We start from the raw sequence: 20,932 nt of genomic DNA on the forward strand, positions 1-20,932 counted from the left end.
GTAATAGTGGCTTCAACAATGTGTTTGCAAGTGTGCCTTCCATTTTTATTTTTTGGAACAGTTTGAGGAGAATAGGTAATTACCTCCTTTAAATGTCTGATAGAGGGGTACCTGAATGGTTCAGTTGGTTAAGTGTCTGCCTTAAGCTCGGGTCATGATCCCAAGGTCCTGGGGCTGAACCCCACATATGGCTCCCTGCTCAGTGAGGTATCTGCTTCTCCCTCTATTGCTCTCCCTGCTCATTCTCTCTCTCCCTCCCTCACTGTCTTTCTCTCAAATAAATAAAACCTTTTTTAAAATAAATGTTTGGTAGAATTCCCTTGGTAAACCATCTGGCCCTGGACTCTTGTTTGTTGAGAGATTGTTAACTACTGATTCAATTTCTTTTGTGGGTTATGGGTCTGTTCATATTTTCTATTTCTTCCTGTTCCAGTTTTGGAAAAACTGTAGGTTTCTAGGAATTTGTCCATTTCTTCCAAGTGTTTCAGTGTGTTGGCATATAATTTTTCATGGTATTCTCTTATAACTGTGTTTGTGTGGTGTTGGTTATGATCTCTTCTCTTTCATTTGTGATTTTATCTATTTGTGTCCTTTCTCTTTTTGATAAGTCTGGCTAGGGTTTTATCAATTTTGTTAATTCTTTCAAGGAACCAGCTTAGTTTTTTTAATCCATTCTACTGTGGGATTTTTTTGTTTCTATATCGTTAATTTCTGTTCTAATCTTTATTATTCCCCGCTTCTGCTGGACTGAGTTTATTTGCTGTTCCTTTTTTAGCTTCTTTAGGTATAGAGTTAGGTTGTGTATTTGAGAATTTTCTTGCTAAGATTCTTAAGATAGGCCTGTATTGCAATATACTTCCCTCTTAGTACTGTCTTTGCTGCATCCCAAAGGTTTTAGACTGCTGTCTTTCCACTTTCATTTGCTTCCATGTACTTTAAAATTTCTTCTTTAGTCCCTGGTTAACCTGTTCATTCTTTAGTAGGATGTTCTTTAACCTCCATGTATTTGCAGTCTTTCCAAACTTTTTCTTGTGGTTGACTTCAAGTTTCATAATGTTGTGGTTTGAAAATATGCATGGAATAATCTTCAATATTTTCTACTTGTTGAGGGCTGATTTTTGACTCAGTATGTGGTCCATCCTGGAGAATGCTCCATGTGCACTTGAAAAGAATATGTATTCTGCTGCTTTAGGATAAAATGTTCTGAATATATATCTGTTAAGTCCATCTGGTCCAGTGTGGCATTCAAAGCCACTGTTTTCTTGTTGATTTTCTGCTTAGATGATCTATCCATTGCTATAGTGGAGTGTTAAAGTCTCATGCTATTACTGTATTATTATCAATGGGTTCCTTTATGTTTATTATTAATTGATTTGTATATTTGGGTGCTCCCAAGCTGGGGGCATAAATATTTACAATTGTTAAATCTTCTTGATGAATAAATACCTTAATTATGATATAATGCCCTTCTTCATCTCTTGTTAGTCTTTGTTTTAAAATCTGGTTTGTCTGATAGATGTATGGCTACTCTGGCTTTCTTTTGATGTCCATTAGCATGATACATGGTTCTCATCCCCTCACTTTCGATATGCAGGTGTCTTTAGGTCTAAAATGCATAGATTCTTGACACATGATACTAATGTGTCTCTCTTTCCAAAACTGAGGTCTCAAGTTAACTCATCATAAGTGCATGAGAATGCCCAATTCACCATATAGCCCCAATGTTGAGTACTTTCTACAAGAAAGTCATCTAACTACAAGAAATATTTCTTATAGAAACATATATAAAATTATTAAAATATGTAATCCAAAAAAGTAAAATTTTAAACATTTATAATCTTCTCTCAGAATCTGTTACTGTTAACATTCTAGAATCTATAACATTCCAGATATCTTTATTTACATACATTCAAGCACAGAAACACAGAAATCAAGATTGCCAGGTTCTCCAGCCTCGCTTAGAAATAAAATCACTCTGTTTTCTCAAAATTCTGTTGAGTATATAATTCTTTGAAAAAGTGTTCCAAATCTAAAGATTATATGAAATTACTGACTTATAGAATGATATCCTAATTGGTTGAATAAAATTCCACTGTATCAAGGTTCCATTAGTTATATATCCACTATATTTAATTACACACATAACAATCTCCTCAAAGGTACAAGACGTATATAATTTTCTTTAATATCTATAGCTCTGTACTTCCTCCCCTCTCCAGAAGTGACCAGTATTATTAGTTTGATCTATATCCTGTCATAATTTTTGCTGTGTTTATACACATTATGTATGTGTACCAATATGGTTTTACTTTCTTCATATATGTGTAATTATACTATCATACGGTTTTTCAACTTGCTTTCTGCACTTAACTTGAAAACTATTCAACTTCACTGAGTATAGATCTATGACTTACTCCCCTGAAATCCTGAATTACATATACTTCCCTCAGTGTAGCACTGTTCTGTGCCCTGACATTTAGTCTCCCTTCAAAAGGTACTACTTCTTTGAAACTTTCCTTCTGTGACAAATTTATTGTAGTTTATCTTTATTATACTTATGTATTTGCTTCTGTCCCCATTTAACCTCAAATTCTGCAAGAACAGAGAATGGTTTATTCACATTTATATTTTAGTGCCTAGCATGGAACCCTGTCTTTGGAAATATATTTAGCATTTAATATATGATCATATTTAATAACGTCCTACTCTTTTCTTTTATAGATCCCCAGAGGCCATAGGTAGCTGAGTAGAACCCTACTCTTTGATGCTATTACCTGGCAGTTTTTTAATGTTTGTTTAAAAGAGCTCTCATAATTCTAAAACTGTTAAAAATGATGTTTATGAAAATTATACAGCTACAATGAAAACCGGTTTAAGACAAAGGTTACACGAAAAAAGCAATTTAAAAAATTTTATACTGATGACTACCACATCAAAACATATATACAAAGGAAACTAGGAAACACTATAAAACACTTAACATCAAATTAATAGCAACGTCTCTGTTTTTAAAATTATTTTGTTCTTCTTGTTTAGTGAAAAGGGGGATCCTTGTTAAGAACATGATTATTATCCAGATTCCAAAAATCATAAAGTTATAAAGGGAAGCAAAAGTTGTAACATTAAAAAATTCATCACTGAACTGAACACTTACAAAATTTTTCCTCTGTCAACATACAATGGAATATTATTTGGTTTTAAAAAGTAAAGGAATTCTGGCACATTCTACAATATGGATGAACCTTGAAGACATGCTACATGAAATAAATCAGTCACAAAAAGACAAATACTGAGGTACCTAAAATGGTCAAAAATCATAGAGAAAGAAAGAATTATGGTTGCCATGGGCTGGAGAGAAGGGGAAAATGCGAAGTCATCATTTAATAGGTATAGAAGTTTTATAAGATGAAAAGAGTTATGGAGATGGATGATGGTGATGGTTACACATTATGAATGTATTCAATACCACTGCATTATACACTTAAAATGATTAAGATGGCAAATTTTATGTTAAGTATATTTTACCACAATAAAAAAGGAAGGAAAATTAATTCTCCATCTAAACAGTATCCCCTACTTAACGCTAGCATTTCTCCCTACCCACTATGACAATTTCTTTGTGGGTCACTCTCTTCCTAATTGTCTGATGCAAACAGCTGAAAGTACAATGGAAATCGACAAAATGAATGTACAAAATCTATCATAAAGTTCAAGATTTCCTTAGGTCAAGGGAAATGATAGAGGCCTGCACTCATAATGCTAGAAGTCATGGACAAATGAGTATCTGGTACAGTTAGTGTTCAACAACAGTGGAAAGAAGAATTCTAAAAGATGATGTTAGGAAAGACACTTGAAAAAACAATAATTTGAATATCAAAAGAAACTAAGCCCTTTGGGAAAATCAAGCCCAAGTATATTTTTTATAAAAACAAATTTTTTTTATAATTATGACAGAAAGTTAGATATAAAGGAATAGATGCTGGACTGTGCTATCATATAATTGGTTAGGAAAACTTATGCTCCCAAAACAAAGCACTGATTTTTTGCTTTATTCACTTAAAACTATCTACAGAGAGAGTTCCATTCTAGATAAGATGGAGTAAACACACTCTACCTTATTCCCACTGTAAGATAGTTTTAAAACCTAGAAGCAGCTATTTGAAGACTCTGAAATGTAAACAGTAGCAGGAGGACTGGGGAAGAAGACCAGAATTCAAATTACCACTGAATCAAGGGTGAGTTTAGCATTTCTTTTTTCCTCTAGTATCCCTTGGTGTGGACACAATGCAGCCTAAAATCTGAAAGCATACATTAATGTGGACTAAGTGTGCCAGGAGAAACCCTAGTTTAGTTCTGGCTTAAAGAATGGGAAAGGGGTCCTTGAAAACTCAAGAAAGTATACGGAAACACTCCAATATTTTTTTCTTTTCCTTTCTTCTATTCACCTGAAACAAACCTATGGTGGCAGCAGTGGCAGCAGGGGAATAGCAGGAACCTTGCTTTCCAATCAGAGAAGCAGAAGTCTCAGTAGGGTAGGGTGAGCTTTTGATGCTTTTTCTCTTCATCCTGCTGCTGCTTGGCCCCAGGCACTGAGAAAGGGTGGCCCAATGAACCAGGAAGTACTGAAGGATCAGAGAGGGAGTAGTACATGTGTGGATCTGACACCAAATGGGAGACCAGAGACTCTGAGAACTGAAGAGATAAACTACCAAACAAGTCCCAGACTGGATACTGGGTGGGTAGCATATACATGGGACCGAGCCAAATAAGTTTGCAAAGATTTTGAAAATTGCACTGACAGTGACATCACAGCCCACAGAAGGATGGTAAGAACTTGTGGTCTGAATCTAACTTGTCAATTATCTCCTAAAACAAAACTGTCAACATTCTCTGTTATACTGAAACAAGATCAAGAATCTCAGTGCTGAGACGACAAACACACTGGAATTATCTGACAAAGACTTTAAAGTAACTTTATAAAAGTGCCTGAAAGGGGAATACTTCTGAAACAAAAAGAAAGATAGAAAGTCTGCAAAAAAAAAAGATAATACATAAAGAAGAACCAAATGGAAACTTTAGAACTTAACAATACCATAATCAAAACTTAAAAAGAAATTCTTTAGATGAGCTCTTTAGCAGAATAGAGATGACCAAGTAGAGTCAATGAAGTTGACAATAAATCAAAAGAAATTATTCACTGTGACAAAAATGTATTTTTTTTGAAAAATACAGACCAGGGCAGCCCTGGTGGCTCAGCAGTTTAGCGCTTGCCTTTGGCCCAGGGCCTGATCCTGGAGACCTGGGATCAAGTCCCACGTCGGGCTCTCTGCATGGAGCCTGCTTCTCCCTCTGCCTCTCTCTTTCTCTCTCTGTGTGTCTCTCATGAATAAATAAATAAAATATTTTTTTTAAAAAAAAGAAAAATACAGACCCTCAAGCATCTACAGGACAATAACAAAAGGTCTAACATTGGTGTCATTATCATCATGGAAGGAAAGGAAAACACGGAACAGAAAAAAACATTTGAAGAAAAACAACTGTAAACTTCTGAAATTTAGTGAAAGACATACTTGGATATTCAAGAAGCTTAGAAAATTCTAAACAGCATGAATTCAAAGAAATATCTGCCAGACACATCACTGAAAAATTCTACCAAACAATTAAAGACAAAAAGCCAATTCTACACAATCTCTTCCAAAAAAACCAGAATACTTGCCAACTCACGTGGAATCCAACATTACCCTGATACCAAACCAGACAAAGCACCAAAAACACTGGAGACCAATATTCCTCAAGAAAATAAAAGCAAAAATGTTCTATGAAATACTAGTAAATCAAATCTAATAATATAAAAAAGAAAGGATATACCTTTACCACATCCTAGAAATGCAAGGATGGTTCAATATCTGAAAATCAATGGACTAAAGAAGAAAAATCACATGATCCTATCAGCAGATGCAAAAATATACATTTGACAAGATACACCACCCTTTAATGATAAGAACTCTTAGTAAACTAGGAACATAACTTCCTGGATCTGATAATGTACATCTACAAAACCTACAGCTAATATAATACTTAATACTGACTGAATGGTTTTCCCAAAGATTGGGAACAAGATATATCCTTTCCGATTACTCCTATTCACTATTGCTTGGAAATTCTGGATGGTGCAGTAAAAAAAAAAGGCATAGAGATGACAAAAGAAATAAAACTGTCCTTATTCACAGACAATATGATCACCTACGGTGAAAATATCAAGAAATCCATCAGAAAACTCCTTGTGAGTTTAGAAAGGTTGCAGGATACAAGGTCAACACACAAAAATCAGTCATATTTTAATATAGTAGCAATGAACAATTAGAAATTAAAATGAACAAAACAATATCCTTTACAATTGGTGTCTCAAATATAAAATACTTAAATATTAATAAGTGTATGTGACTTGTATGTTAAAAGCTATACAATGATGATGAAAAAAAATTAAAAATGAACTAAATAAATGGAGACACATATTGTATTACAGGATTTGAAAACTCCCAAATTCATCTATACAATTGAGCCTTGAGCAACACAGGTTTGACCTGTGTGGGTTCATGTATATGTGAATTTTTTATGATAAATACAATACAGTACTTTAAACATATTTTATTCTCTTTATAACTTTTTTCTCTAGCTTATTATAAGAATACAGTATATACTACTATCAACATATAAAATATGTGTTAATCAACCTTTTATGTTATTAGTAATGGAGCGAGTCAACAGTAGGCTATTAGCAGCTAAGTTTTTGGGGAATTAAAAACTACACATGGATTTCTGACTTCATGGAGGGGGTCGGTTCCCCTAATCCCCATGTTGTTAAAGGGTCAACTGTATATTTAATATAAGGAATTCCCATTAAAACCCAGCAGGATTATTTTCTGTAAATACAGAAAAGATTATTCTAAAATTGATATGGAGAGACAAAGAAACTAGAGAAAATAATTTTGAAAAAGAAAGATAAAATTGGAGGGACCACTACCTAATTTTGATTTACCATAAAGCTACGGTATTCAACACAAAGTTCTATTTGCAAAGAGACAGACACAGGGGTCAACTGAACAAAACAGTGTCTAGAAATAGACCCACACAAACAGAAATTCAACTGAGAAAGGACAGTCTTTCCAAAAAATGGTGTTGAAACAACTAAACATCGATATTCAAAAAATAAAATACCTAACACTTTATACAAAAATGAACTCAAAATTGATATGGACGATTTGTTCTAAATGTAAAACGAAGGGACACCTGGCTGGCTAAGTCTGTTAAGCATCTGCCTCCAGCTTAGGTCAGGATCTCATGGTCCTAGAACTGAGCCCAGCATCAGGCTCCCTGCTCAATGGTGAGTCTGCTTCTCCCTCTCCCTCTACATCTGCCCCCAATCCGTGCTCTCTCTCTCTCTCTTAAATTAATAAATAAATAAAATCTTTTAAAAAAGTGAAATGTAAAAGTATGTAATTTTTACAAGAAAACATGACAATATTATCATGCCTGCAGTTAGGGAAAGAATTTATATACATGACACCAAATACATGATCCATAAAAGATGAAAATTTAAAACTTTTCCTTTATAAAAGATACTGTTAAAAGAATGTAAAGATAAACTACAGACTGAAATAAAATATTTGTAAATCATCTATCTGATGAAGGACTTCAAGCAAGAATACATGAAGAATTCTAAAAAATCAACAGTGAGTAAATAAATTACTCAGGTGAAAATGGACAAAAGACTGTTCAGGAACAGACTATTCACCAAAGAGGGTATATGGATGTCCAATAAGCACAAGAAAAAAATGTTCGTTATTCATTTGAGAAATGCAAATTAAAATTATTAAGAGCTACCACTATACACTTTTAAGAACGGCTATTAAAAAATACTGACAGAGGCGCCTGGGTGATTGGACCCAGGGGTTGCACATCTGCCTTTGGCTCAAGTCGTGATCCGGGGGTTCTGGGATCGGCCCTACATTGGGCTCTCAACAGGGAACCTGCTTCTCCCTCTGCCTATGCCTCTGCCTCTCATGAATCAATAAATAAAATCTTTAAATTTTTTTTTAAAAAACTAACTTATTTTCCTAACTTTTAGTTTTATTTCACAAGTTCCCAGGAGAGTCCATTTATCAATATTAACAATGAAGTATTGATTTTTGTTTTCTGTGTACCAACTTTAAGCACTCTTTCATTACCCATTAACCTCCACTAAGCAAGACCTTCTTTATATTAAAATATACATTAAAACAAAAAAAGAGTAGAAGGATATATTCTAGAGTGATAACTACAGCAAGTTGTTTGTGGGCAATAAGGTCGTAAGTGATTTTATTTTGTAAATTTCCCAGAATGAGCTTATATTACCATGGATAGTCCCAAAGTTAAGGAACTCTTTCATTCTAGGCCTAGTAATGTTTTCAAAGAAAACTTTGGGACTCCAATCTGTAAGCATGGAGAAAACAAGCAGCCATGATGAGAAAAGGTAGGTAGCACAGAAAAAAAAAATCTGCTGGTGGTTTTAATGAAGGTTAAGAAAACTAGAGACTCTTAGGAAGGAGAAGGCCAGCTCACCTGAGATTGTTTGAAAACGTCCTTCCCAACCACATCCAAGTTTGAGGGGTCTTTGATGGAACTAACATACTCAGACACAGCCTTGATCACCACATCACAAGGAGGAAGAACCAGCTGATGAGCTCGGACCTAAAGGAGATAAGATCAGCAAGGTACACTGACGTCAGTGATAGATCACTAAAAAAAAGTGAAGTAGCGGCATCTGGGTGGCTCAGGTAAATGTCTGCCTTAGGCTCAGGTTATGATCCCAGGGTCCCAGGATCAAGCCCAGCATATGGCTCCCTAATCAGTGGTGCGTTTGCTTCTCCCTCTCCCTGTGCCCCTTCCCCTACACGAGCTCTGTCTTGCTTGCTATGTCTTTCTCAAACTCTTAAAAAACAAGAGTGAGGGGGCAGCCCTGGTGCCTCAGCGGTTTAGTGATCCTCCAGCCCAGGGCGGGATCATGGAGACCCGGGACCGAGTCCCACGTTGGGCTCCCCGCATGGAGCCTGCTTCTCCCTCTGCCTGTGTCTCTGCCGCTCTCTCACTCTCTGTGTCTCTCATGAATAAATAAATAAAATCTTCAAAGCAATCTAGGCTTTTAAAAAAAGAGTGAGGTAGGCATAAGGTAGAGAATTCAAATTTAGCAAATGCACTGAGAGATAGTTAAAATCTTTTCTTTAAAATATTTCCCCTCAGACTTGGAGGGGTGGGGCAAGTATGTGGAGGAGTAGGGTCCCCAATCACCTGTGCCCACCAACTTACCTAGATAACTTTCAAATCAACCTGAAAAATTACGAATTCAAACAGACTTAAAGAGAGAACAGCTGGAACACGACAGAGAAAAGAGCTTGCGCTTCTAACAAGTCTAACTCGTTTTTAGCCACTCTGCACTGAGCAAAATGATGAGAAAGGACTCACCACAAAAGAAAGAATCAGAAATAGTACTCTCTCCCACAGAGTTACAGAATTTGGATTACAATTCGATGTCAGAAAGCCAATTCAAAAGCACAATTATAAAGCTACTGGTGGCTCTGGAAAAAAGCATAAAGGATTCAAGAGACTTCATGACGGCAGAATTTAGATCTAATCAGGTCAAAATTAAAAATCAATTAAATGAGACGCAATCCAAAGTGGAGGTCCTAACGATGAGGGTTCATGAGGCAGAAGAGTGAGTGACCTAGAACAAGTTGATGGCAAGGAAGGAAACTGAGGAAAAAAGAGAAACACAATTAAAAGACCAAGAGGAAAGGTTAAGGGAAACAAATAAAAGCCTCAGAAGAAAATATCTACGTTTAATTGGGGTTCCAGAGCGCACCGAGAGGGACAGAGGCCCAGAAAGCATATCTGAACAAATTATAGCTGACAACTTCTCTAATTTAGGGAGGGAAACAGGCATTCAGATCCAGGAGATAGAGAGGAGATCTTCCCTAAAATCAATAAAAACTGTTCAACACCTCGACATTTAATAGTTAAACTTGAAATTCCAAAGATAAAGAGAAGATCCTTAAAGCAACAAGAGACAAGAGATCCCTAACTTAAATGGTGAGAAGTATTAGGTTAACAGCAGACCTCTCCACAGAGACCTGGCAGGCCAGGAAGGCCTGGCAGGATATATTCAGGGTCCTAAATGAGAAGAACATGGAGCCAAGAATACTTTATCCAGCAAGGCTCTCATTCAGAATAGAAGAGATAAAGAGCTTTCAAGATAGGCAGAAACTGAAAGAATATGTGACCACCAAACCAACTCTGCAAGAAATATTAAGGGGGACTGTGTAAAAGAAAGAGAAAGCCCAAAGAAACAATCCACAGAAACAAGGATGAATAGGTATCATGATGACACTAAATTCACATCTTTCAATAGTAACTCTGAATGTCAATGGGCCTGGGGCCGTAATGACTCCATCAAAAGGCACAGGGTTTCAGACTGGATAAAAAAGCAAGACCCATCTATTTGCTGTCTACAAGAGACTCATCTGAGACCTAAGGACACCTACAGCCTGAAAATAAAAGTATGGAGAACCATTTACCATTCAAATGGTCCTCAAAAGGAAGCTGGGGTAGCAATTTTCATATCAGATAAATTAAACTTTATCCCAAAGACTGTGGTAAGAGATGAAGAGGGACACTATATCATACTTAAAGGATCTCTCCAACACTAGGATCTAACAATCATGAATATTTATGCCCCTAATGTGAGAGCTGCAAGTATATCAATTAATAACCAAAGTAAACACACACTTAAATGATAATACACTTATACTGGGAGACTTCCAACATGGCACTTTCTACAAATGACAGATATTCTAAGCACAACATCTCCAAAGAAACAAGAACTTTAAATGATACACTGGAACAGATGGATTTCACAGATATTTTTACATCCAAACGCAACTGAATACACATTCTTCTCAAGGGCACATGGAACTTTCTCCAGAATAGACCACATACTGGGTCACAAATCAGGTCTCAACAGATACCAAAAGATGGAATTGTACCCTGCATGTTTTCAGACCGTAATGCTTTGAAACTAGAACTCAATCACAAGAAGAAATTTGGAAGAAATCCAAACATGTGGAAGTTAAAGAGCATCCTGCTAAAAGATGAAAGGGTCAACCAGGAAGTTAGAGAAGAATTAAAAAGACTCATGGAAACTAATGAGAATGAAGATATAACCATATAAAATCTTTGGGATACAGCAAAAGTTGTCCTGGGGAGGAAATACATCGCAATAAAAGCATGCCTCAAAAAATTAGAAAAAATTCAAATACAAAAGCTAACCTTGCTCCAAAAGGCACTGGAGAAAGAACAGCAAAAAAAACATACACCAGGGTCCCCAAATCACCTGTCCCCACCAAATTAGCTAGATAACTGTCAAATCATTCTGAAAATCTACGAAATTGGCCTGAGATTTAAAGAGAGAACAGCTGAATGCTACAATGAGAAGAGTTTGCCCTTCTAACAAGGTAGGAAGACGGGGGGGGGGGGGGGGGGGGGGGGGGCGGGGGGGGGCGGTTAAACAAACAAAAGGGATCCAAGGGGGAGGGGCCCCACGAGGAGCCAGGCAAAGGCCAGGGCGAGTGCCCCCAGGACAGGAAAGCCCCGTCCCGGAGAAGCAGGAGCTTCACCAATCTTCCCGGGCGGAAAGGGGCCCGCAGGGAGTTAGAGCAGGACCCCATGAGGGGCGGGGATGCACCCAGGCTCCCTGGGACACTAACACTGCAACTGCGCACCGGGTAGAGTGCAGCGAGCTCCCTAAAGGACTGCAGCCCTGGCACACATTGACCCGAGAGCAGCTCAGAGGGGCTCCAGCAGCGGCTCCGCGGAGAGGGGGGCTGCGTGCTCCGAGAGGAACTCAGAGGTGGCTCCAGCAGAGGAAGAAGCTCCCTGAGGAGGGGGCTGCACGGCTCCAGGAGCAGCTCAGCGGGGCTCGGGCGGAGGCTCCGCGTGGAGGGGGCTGCGCGACTGGGAGAGGAAATCCAACAGCACAGGCCCCGGAGCACAGGGCGCCGGGGACACAGCCCAGGATCCGACCTCCCTTCGGGACAGGCAGAGGCCAAGAGGGCCCAGGACTGCAGGGACGCTCCTGCCCCGAGCTGAGCAGATCAGCGGCCCCGCCCCCCGGAGCCTCAAGGCCCCTGCTGATGGAGAGCTCCATAGTTACCGCGGGAGCTGAATCCAGGGCTCCAGAGCTGGCCGCTGCCACTGTGGTTGTTTCTCCTGGGGCCTCAAGGGGTAAACAACCCCCACTGAGCCCTGCACCAGGCAGGGGGCAGAGCAGCTCCCCCAAGTGCTAACACCTGAAAATCAGCACATCAGGCCCCTACCCCAGAAGACCAACTAGACGGACAAGTTCCAGGGGAAGTCAAGGGACTTAAAGTATACAGAATCAGGAGATACTTACTCCCCCGTGTTTTTCTTTTCTTTTTGTTTGCTTCTCCCACCCTTTTTGTCCTTTCTTTCTTTTTCTTTCTCTTCTCTTTTTTTCTTCCTTCTTTTCTTTTTTCTTTTTCTCTTTTCTCTCCTTCTTTCTCTCCATTTCCCAATACAACTTGTTTTGGCCACTCTGCACGGAGCAAAATGACTAGAAGGGAAACCTCACCTCAAAAGAAAGAATCAGAAACAATCCTCTCTCCCAGAGAGCTACAAAATCTGGATTGAAATTCAATGTCAGAAAGCCAATTCAGAAGCACTATTATACAGCTACTGGTGGCTCTAGAAAAAAAGCATAAAGGACTCAAGAGACTTCATGACTGCAGAATTTAGATCCAATCAGGCAGAAATGAAAAATCAATTGAATGAGATGCAATCCAAACTAGAAGTCCTAACGACGAGGGATAATGAGGTGGAAGAACGAGTGAGTGACATAGAAGACAAGTTGATGGCAAAGAGGGAAACTGAGGAAAAAAGAGACAAACAATTAAAAGACCATGAAGACAGATTAAGGGAAATAAACAACAGCCTGAGGAAGAAAAACCTACGATGAATTGGGGTTCCTGAGGGCGCCGAAAGGGACAGAGGGCCAGAATATGTATTTGAACAAATCCTAGCTGTAAACTTTCCTAATCTAGGAAGGGAAACAGGCATTCAGATCCAGGAAATAGAGAGATCCCCCCCTAAAATCAATAAAAACCGTTCAACACCTCGACATTTAATAGTAAAGCTTGCAAATTCCAAAGATAAAGAGAAACTCCTTAAACCACCAAGAGACAAGAGATACCTAACTTACATGGGGATAAATATTAGATTAACAACAGACCTCTCCACAGAGACCTGGCAGGCCAGAAAGGGCTGGCAGGATATATTCAGGCCCCTAAATGAGAAAAACATGCAACCAAGAATACTTTATCCAGCAAAGCTCTCATTCAAAATGGAAGGAGAGATAAAGAGCTTCCAAGACAGGCAGGAACTGAAAGAATATGTGACCTCCAAACTAGCTCTGCAAGAAATTTTAAGGGGGACTCTAAAAATTCCCCTTTAAGAAGAAGTCCAGTGGAATAATCCACAAAAACAAGGACTGAATAGATATCATGATGACACTAAACTCATATCTATCAATAGTAACTCTAAACGTAAACGGGCTTAATGACCCCATCAAAAGGCACAGGGTTTCAGACTGGATAAAAAAGCAGCACCCATCTATTTGCTCTCTACAGGAGACTCATTTTAGACAGAAGGACACCTACAACCTGAAAATAAAAGGTTGGAGCACCATTTACCATTCAAATGGTCCTCAAAAGAAAGCAGGGGTAGCCATCCTTATATCAGATAAACTAAAATTTACCCCGAAGACTGAAGTGAGAGATGAAGAGGGACACTATATCATACTTAAAGGATCTATCCAACAAGAGGACTTAACAATCATCAGTATATATGCCTCGAATGTGGGAGCTGCCAAATATATCAATCAATTAATAACGAAAGTGAATAAATACTTAGATAATAATACACTTATACTAGGTGATTTCGATCTAGCGCTTTCTATACTTGATAGGTCTTCTAAGCACAATATCTCCAAAGAAACGAGAGCTTTAAATGATACACTGGACCAGATGGATTTCTCAGATATCTACAGAACTTTACATCCAAACTCAACTGAATACACATTCTTCTCAAATGTACATGGAACTTTCTCCAGAATAGACCACATACTGGGTCACAAATCGGGTATGAACCGATACCAAAAGATTGGGATCGTCCCCTGCATATTCTCAGACCATAATGGCTTGAAATTAGAACTAAATCATAACAAGAAGTTTGGAAGGACTTCAAACACGTGGAGCTTAAGGACCATCCTGCTAAAAGATGAAAGGGTCAACCAGGAAATTAAGGAAGAATTAAAAAGATTCATGGAAACTAATGAGAATACAGATACAGCCGTTCAAAATCTTTGGGATGCAGCAAAAGCAGTCCTGAGGGGGAAATACATCGCAATACAAGCATCCATTCAAAAACTGGAAAGGACTCAAATACAAAAGCTAACCTTACACCTAAAGGAGCTAGAGAAAAACCAGCAAATAGATCGTACACCCTGCAGAAGAAGAGAGTTAATGAAGAATCAAGCAGAACTCAATGAAACAGAGATCAGAAAAACTGTGGAACAGATCAACAAAACCAGGAGTTGGTTCTTTGAAAGAATTAATAAGATAGATAAATCATTAGCCAGCCTTATTAAAAACAAAAAAGATTCTAATTAATAAAATCATGATTGAAAACAGAGAGATTACCACCAATATCAAGGAAATACAAACGATTTTAAAAACATATTATGAGCAGCTATAGACCAAAAAATTAGGCAATCTAGAAGAAATGGAAGCATTTCTGGAAAACCACGAACTTCTAAAACTGGAAGAGGAAGAAATAGAAAACGTGAACAGAAAAAAAAAAAGAAAGAAAGAAAGAAAGAAAACCTGGACAGGCCGATAACCAGGGAGCAAATTAAAGCAGTCATCAAAAACCTCCCAAGACACAAAAGTCCAGGGCCAGATGGCTTCCCAGGGGAATTCTATCAAACGTTTAAAGGAGAAACCATACCTATTATTCTAAAGCTGTTCTGGAAGAAAAAAAGGGATGGAATACTTACAGACTCGTTCTATGAGGCCAGCATCACCTTAATTCCAAACCAGACATAGATCCCAGGAAAAAGGAGAATTATAGACCAATATCCCTGATGAACACAGATGCAAAAATTCTCAACAAGATACTAGCCAATAGGATCCAACAATACATTAAGAAGATTATTCACCATGAGCAAGTGGGATTTATCCCCGAGATGCAAAGTTCAACACTCATAAAAAGAGAAAAAAGAACCATATGATCCTCTCAATAGATGCAGAGAAAGCACTTGGCAAAACACAGCATCCATTCCTGATCAAAACTTTTCAGATTGTAGGGATACAGGGAACATTCCTCAGCATGTTAGAAGCCATCTACGAAAAACTCACAGCAAATATCATTCTCAATGGGGAAACACTCATATCCTTTCCCCTAAGATCACAAATAAGACAGGGATGTCCACTCTCACCACCTCTATTCAACATAGGAGTGGAAGTCCTAGCCTCAGCAATCAGGCAACAAAAAGAAATAAAAGGCATTCAAATTAGCAAAGAAAAAGTCAAACACTCCGTTTTATAGATGACATAGTAGTGTACATAGCAAATCCAAAAGACTCCACCCCAAGATTGCTAGAACTCATACAGGAATTCGGCAGTGTGGCAGGATATAAAATCAATGCCCAGAAATCAGTGGCATTTCTATACACTAACAATGAGACTGAAGAAAGAGAAAATAAGGAGTCAGTACCATTTAAAATTGCACCCAAAAGCACCCGATACCTAGGAATAAACCTAACCAAAGAGGTAAAGGATCTATACTCTAAAAACTATAGAACACTTCTGAAAGAAATGGAGGAAGGCACAAAGAGATGGAAAAATATTCCATGCTCAAGGATTGGAAAAATTAATATTGTGAAAATGTCAACGCTACCCAGGGCAATTTACACATTTAATGCAATTCCTATCAAAATGCCATGAACTTTCATCAGAGAGTTGGGACAAATTATCTTAAGATTTGTGTGGAATCACAAAAGACCCCAAATAGCCAGGGGAATACTGAAAAAGAAAACCAGAGCCGGGGGCATCACAATGCCAGATTTCAGGTTGTACTACAAAGCTGTGATCATCAAGACAGTGTGGTACTGGCACAAAAACAGACACATAGATAAATGGAGCAGAACAGAGAATACAGATATGGGTCCTTAACTCTATAGTCAACTAATATTTGACAAAGGAGGAAAGACTATCCACTTGTAAAAAGAAGTCTCTTCATTAAATAGTGTGGAGAAAATTGGACATCCACATGCAGAAGAATGAAACTAGACCATTCTTCACACCATACACAAAGATAAACTCAAAATGGATGAAAGATCTAAATGTCAGACAAGAATTCATGAAAATCCTAGAGTAGAACACAGGCAACACCCTTTTTGAACATGGCCACAGCAACTTCTTGCAAGATACATCTATGAAAGCAAGGGAAACAAAAGCCAAAATGAACTAATGAGACTTCAACAAGATAAAAAGCTTCTGCACAGCAAAAGAAACAGTCAACAAAACTAAAAGACAACCTACAGAATAGGAGAAGATATTTGCAAATGACCTATCAGATAAAGAGCTAGTTTCCAAGATCTATAAAGAACTTATTAAACTCAACAGCAAAGAAACAAACAATCCAATCATGAAATGGGCAAAACACATGAACAGAAATTTCACCAAAGAAGACATACACATGGCCCACAAGCACATGAGAAAATGCTCTGCATCACTTGCCATCAGGGAAATACAAATCAAAACAGCAATGAGATACCACCTCACACCAGTGAGAATGGTGGAAATTAACAAGACGGGAAACAACAAATGTTGGAGAGGATGTGGAGAAAGGGGAACCCTCTTACACTGTTGGTGGGAATGTGAACTGGTACAGTTACTCTGAAAACTGTGTGGAAGTTCCTCAAAGAGTTAAAAATAGAGCTACCCTATGACCCAGCAATTTCACTACTGGGGATGTACCCCAAAGATACAGATGTAATAAAAAACCAAAAGACTTGAACCCCAATGTTTATAGCAGCAATGTCCACAATAGCGAAACTGTGGAAGGATCTTCAATGTCCATCGAAAGATGAGTGGATTAAGAAGCTGTGGTATATGTATACAATGGCATATTACTCAGCCATTAGAAATGACAAATACACACCATTTGCTTCAACGTGGATGGAACTGGAGAGTATTATGCTAAGTGAGGTAAGTCAGTCGGAGAAAGACAAACATATATGGTTTCACTCATATGGGGAATATAAAAAATAGTGAAAGAGATTACAGGGGATTGGAGGGAAAATGAGTGGGAAATATCAGTGAGGGTGACAGAACGTGAGAGTCATCTAACTCTGGGAAACGAACAAGGGGTGGTGGAAAGGGAGTTGGGCGGGGGGTTGCGGTGACTAGCTGATGGGCACTCTGGGGGGCACTTGATAGGATGAGTGCTGGGTGTTATGCTATATGTTGGCAAATCAAACTCCAATAAAAAATATTAAAAATTTTTTTTCAAAAAAAATAGTTTCCTCAGTAATTCTCAGTATTGAACAGTTGGAAAAGATCAAAAAGTATACAGAAAGTTAACATCACATCATTCATAATCCTATTACAGAGATAACCATGAGTTGATGAGACCATCATAACTGATCAGTTTTCTTTCACAATACCATTTGGTTGCTTCCAATTCTTTACTATTAAAGGTAAGGTTTTAATTTGTGGACTGTATTTAGATCCTAATTTGAACTAACCACACACATACAAAAAAACCTTTCTGGGACATTCAGGAAGATCTTTTTTTTTTAAGACTTTATTTATTAATTCATGAGAGACAGAGAGAGAGAGAGAGAGAGAGAGAGAGAGAGAGGCAGAGACATAGGCAGAGGGAGAATCAGGCTTCATGCAAGTAGCCTGACGTGGGACTCGATCACGGGTCTCCAGGATCACACCCTGGGCTGAAGGTGGCACTATAAACGGCTGACCCACCCAGCCTCCCCAGGAAGATCCTTTTAAAATGGACAAGTAAAATGATACCAAGAAATTATTATTAATTTTGTTTTTTTTTAAAGATTTTATTTATTTATGATAGTCACAGAGAAAGAGAGAAAGACGCAGAGACACAGGCAGAGGGAGAAGCAGGCTCCATGCAGGGAGCCCGACGTGGGATTCGATCCCGGGTCTCCAAGATGGTGCCCTGGGCCAAAGGCAGGCGCCAAACCGCTGCGCCACCCAGGGATCCCTAATTTCGTTAAAAGTAATAATGGCATTGTACTTATTATGCATGAAAGTGACCATATGTTTTATAAATGCATATCGAAGAATGTGGGAGTAAAATGACTTGTGTTCCAAAATTTATTTTAAAATACATGAGCAACAGAAACAAACAAAACACCCCAGCAAGTTTGGCTACATCTTGGTAACTGTTGGAGGTAGAAGATGTTATAATAGTGACTATGTTATTATTTTCTCCCCTTTATGATACTTGAAAAAAATTTAAATACAAGTTTTTTTTAATGCCATGATAAAACGTAGGTATTATTTGCTGTTCACTTTCCAATTAATTAATTACAAGCTTCCTAAAATTATAATTACTCAAAGAGTATAAACTTCTTAAAGGCTTTTTATATAAAATTGTTTGGGCAGAAGGCTCTATCATTCATTCCTTCAACAAGTATTTATTGCACACTGTTTACTATCTAGGTACTGTCATACGCAGCAAGAATACAACTGTGAACAAGATAAAGATCACTGCCCTCATGGAAGCTTAAATTGTGGGGTAGGTGTGTCAAGATAGGGTGATGAGAGTCAAAGAGAATAAAGACATGAAATGCATACTGTGCTAGATATAGATAAGTGCTATGGAGAAAATCTAAGAAGAGGGTGACCTTGGGAATGCAAGTGTATACATGCATGTGCACAAGCATGTGTTACAAAATAAGATGGTCAAGAAACGCCTCACTGAGAAAATGACATTTAAGAAAACCTAGAAGGGTGATTACATAGCTATATGGGAGGAAAAAATGTCTCAAGTAGAGAAAATAATACATACAAAGGTTCTAACAAAAAAAGAAGAGAAAAGACAACATAACTGTAACAGAGGTCAGTCAGGACAGAACTTTGTAGGCCATGGTCAAGACTGAGTGAGTGACATGAAGAGCTGCTGGAGGATTCTGAATAGAGAAGTAACATGATCTGAATCAGTTTTAAGATTCACCCTTGCTGTTTTGCTAAGACTAGGTTTTGGGGAGGGGAGGAGTGCAAATAGAAGACCAACAGTTAATAAGCTGTTATAATAATCCAAGCAAGAAATAATGGTGGTTTGTCCAGGAAAGTAGCAACGAAAATGGTGAGAAGTAGACATATATTGGAGGGAGAACTGATGGTATTTGTGGCAGAGAAAATATAGAGTGTGAGAAAGAGAGAGAGAAGTCAAGGATGACTCTATGGTTTTTAGCATGAACAATTAGAAGGCTGAGATTGCCATGAATAAAAACGGGGAAGGCTCTGGGAGAACAGATTTAGGGGAAAGATCACGAGTTTCCACTTAGATACACTTCCTTAAGATTTTTAGTAGGCTCTCAGATATTACAATCTGGAGTTCAAGAGGGATGTCAAAACTAGAGACATACTTAGGAGTCATTAATGAACAGGTGATACTTAAAGTCATGAGACTGAATGATATCAATCACTAAGGCAGAATATGTAGGGCGAACTAACAGAAGGCACCAAGGATAGAATTCAGGGGCACTCCAAAGATAAGAAGACAAAGGAACAAGAAAGGAAACAAAAACAACAGCCAGTGAAGTAGGAAGGAAACTAGAAGAGAGTGGTGCCCTTAAAGCTAACTGAAGAACAGGTTTTAAGGAAGAGGGAGTGAGCAATTGGGTCAAAAGCTGCTGATTGGCCAAGTAAGATAAAAACTGAGAACTGGCCATTAGATTTATTAACTTGATCAAGGACTATTAACACCTTGACCTCATAAAGAACAATTTCAGTAAAAGAGATTGCAGAAAGAATAGGAAAAAGGGACAATAAACAGCTCAAGTGTAAAAAAACTCTCTAGAAGGCATATGGGCTGTAAGAGAAGAGGAAATATGGAACAGTAGCTTGGGTGGAGGGAGTAAGATCAAGAGCAAGATTTGATTTTTTTAAGATTTTATTTATTTATTCATGAGAGACACACAGAGAGAGGCAGAGATAGGCAGAGGGAGAAGTAGGCTCCCAGCAGGGAGCCAGATGCTAGGCCTGATCCTGAAACTCTCGGATCATGCCCTAAGCCAAAGGTGGAGCTCAACCCCTGAAACACCCAGGCATTCCTGCTTTACTTTTTTTTTTAATATGGATGCATGCTTATAAATCTGATTGGAAAAAATCCAACAAAGAGAGAAAAACTGATGATGTGGGAGAAAGAAGTAAGATTTGTAAAAGTGATGCCCTTAAGTTAGCAAGAGGGGATGTGACTTGGCATGTAAGTAAAGAGGTTGGCCTTAGATGGGAACATGGACAGGTCATCCGCAGTTAACAAAAGGCAGGTAAAACATGTGGGCACATAGATGCACATAGGTAAGAATACGAAAGCCTAGGATCTGGTGGAATTTTTGTTTCAAATGCTTTCATTTTCTCAGTGAAATAGGAAGCCAGCTCATGAGCTGACAGTGAGCAGAAGGAGGGAGTATTAGAGGTTGAGGAGAAAGGAAAAGGTATAAACCAGCAGAGTTAAGGAATTAGAGAAAAGTTAAATATTCACCAACTCACAATACCACTAG

The 20,932-nt window shown here is 38.3% G+C and overlaps 1 protein-coding gene across 3 annotated transcripts in view; it reads right to left on the reverse strand.

Moving 5' to 3' along the window:
- FAM120C (family with sequence similarity 120 member C) overlaps positions 1-20,932 on the reverse strand; it is a 163,707-nt gene that overhangs the window by 101,559 nt on the left and 41,216 nt on the right. For all 3 annotated transcript variants that reach the window (XM_072743380.1, XM_072743382.1, XM_072743381.1), the window contains exon 4: positions 8,602-8,730. In XM_072743380.1, the coding sequence (XP_072599481.1) occupies positions 8,602-8,730 (129 nt within the window). The remainder of the gene's footprint in view (positions 1-8,601; positions 8,731-20,932) is intronic.

This window comes from Vulpes vulpes, chromosome X (assembly GCF_048418805.1).
Source record: "Vulpes vulpes isolate BD-2025 chromosome X, VulVul3, whole genome shotgun sequence".
Classification (NCBI taxonomy): Eukaryota; Metazoa; Chordata; class Mammalia; order Carnivora; family Canidae; genus Vulpes; species Vulpes vulpes.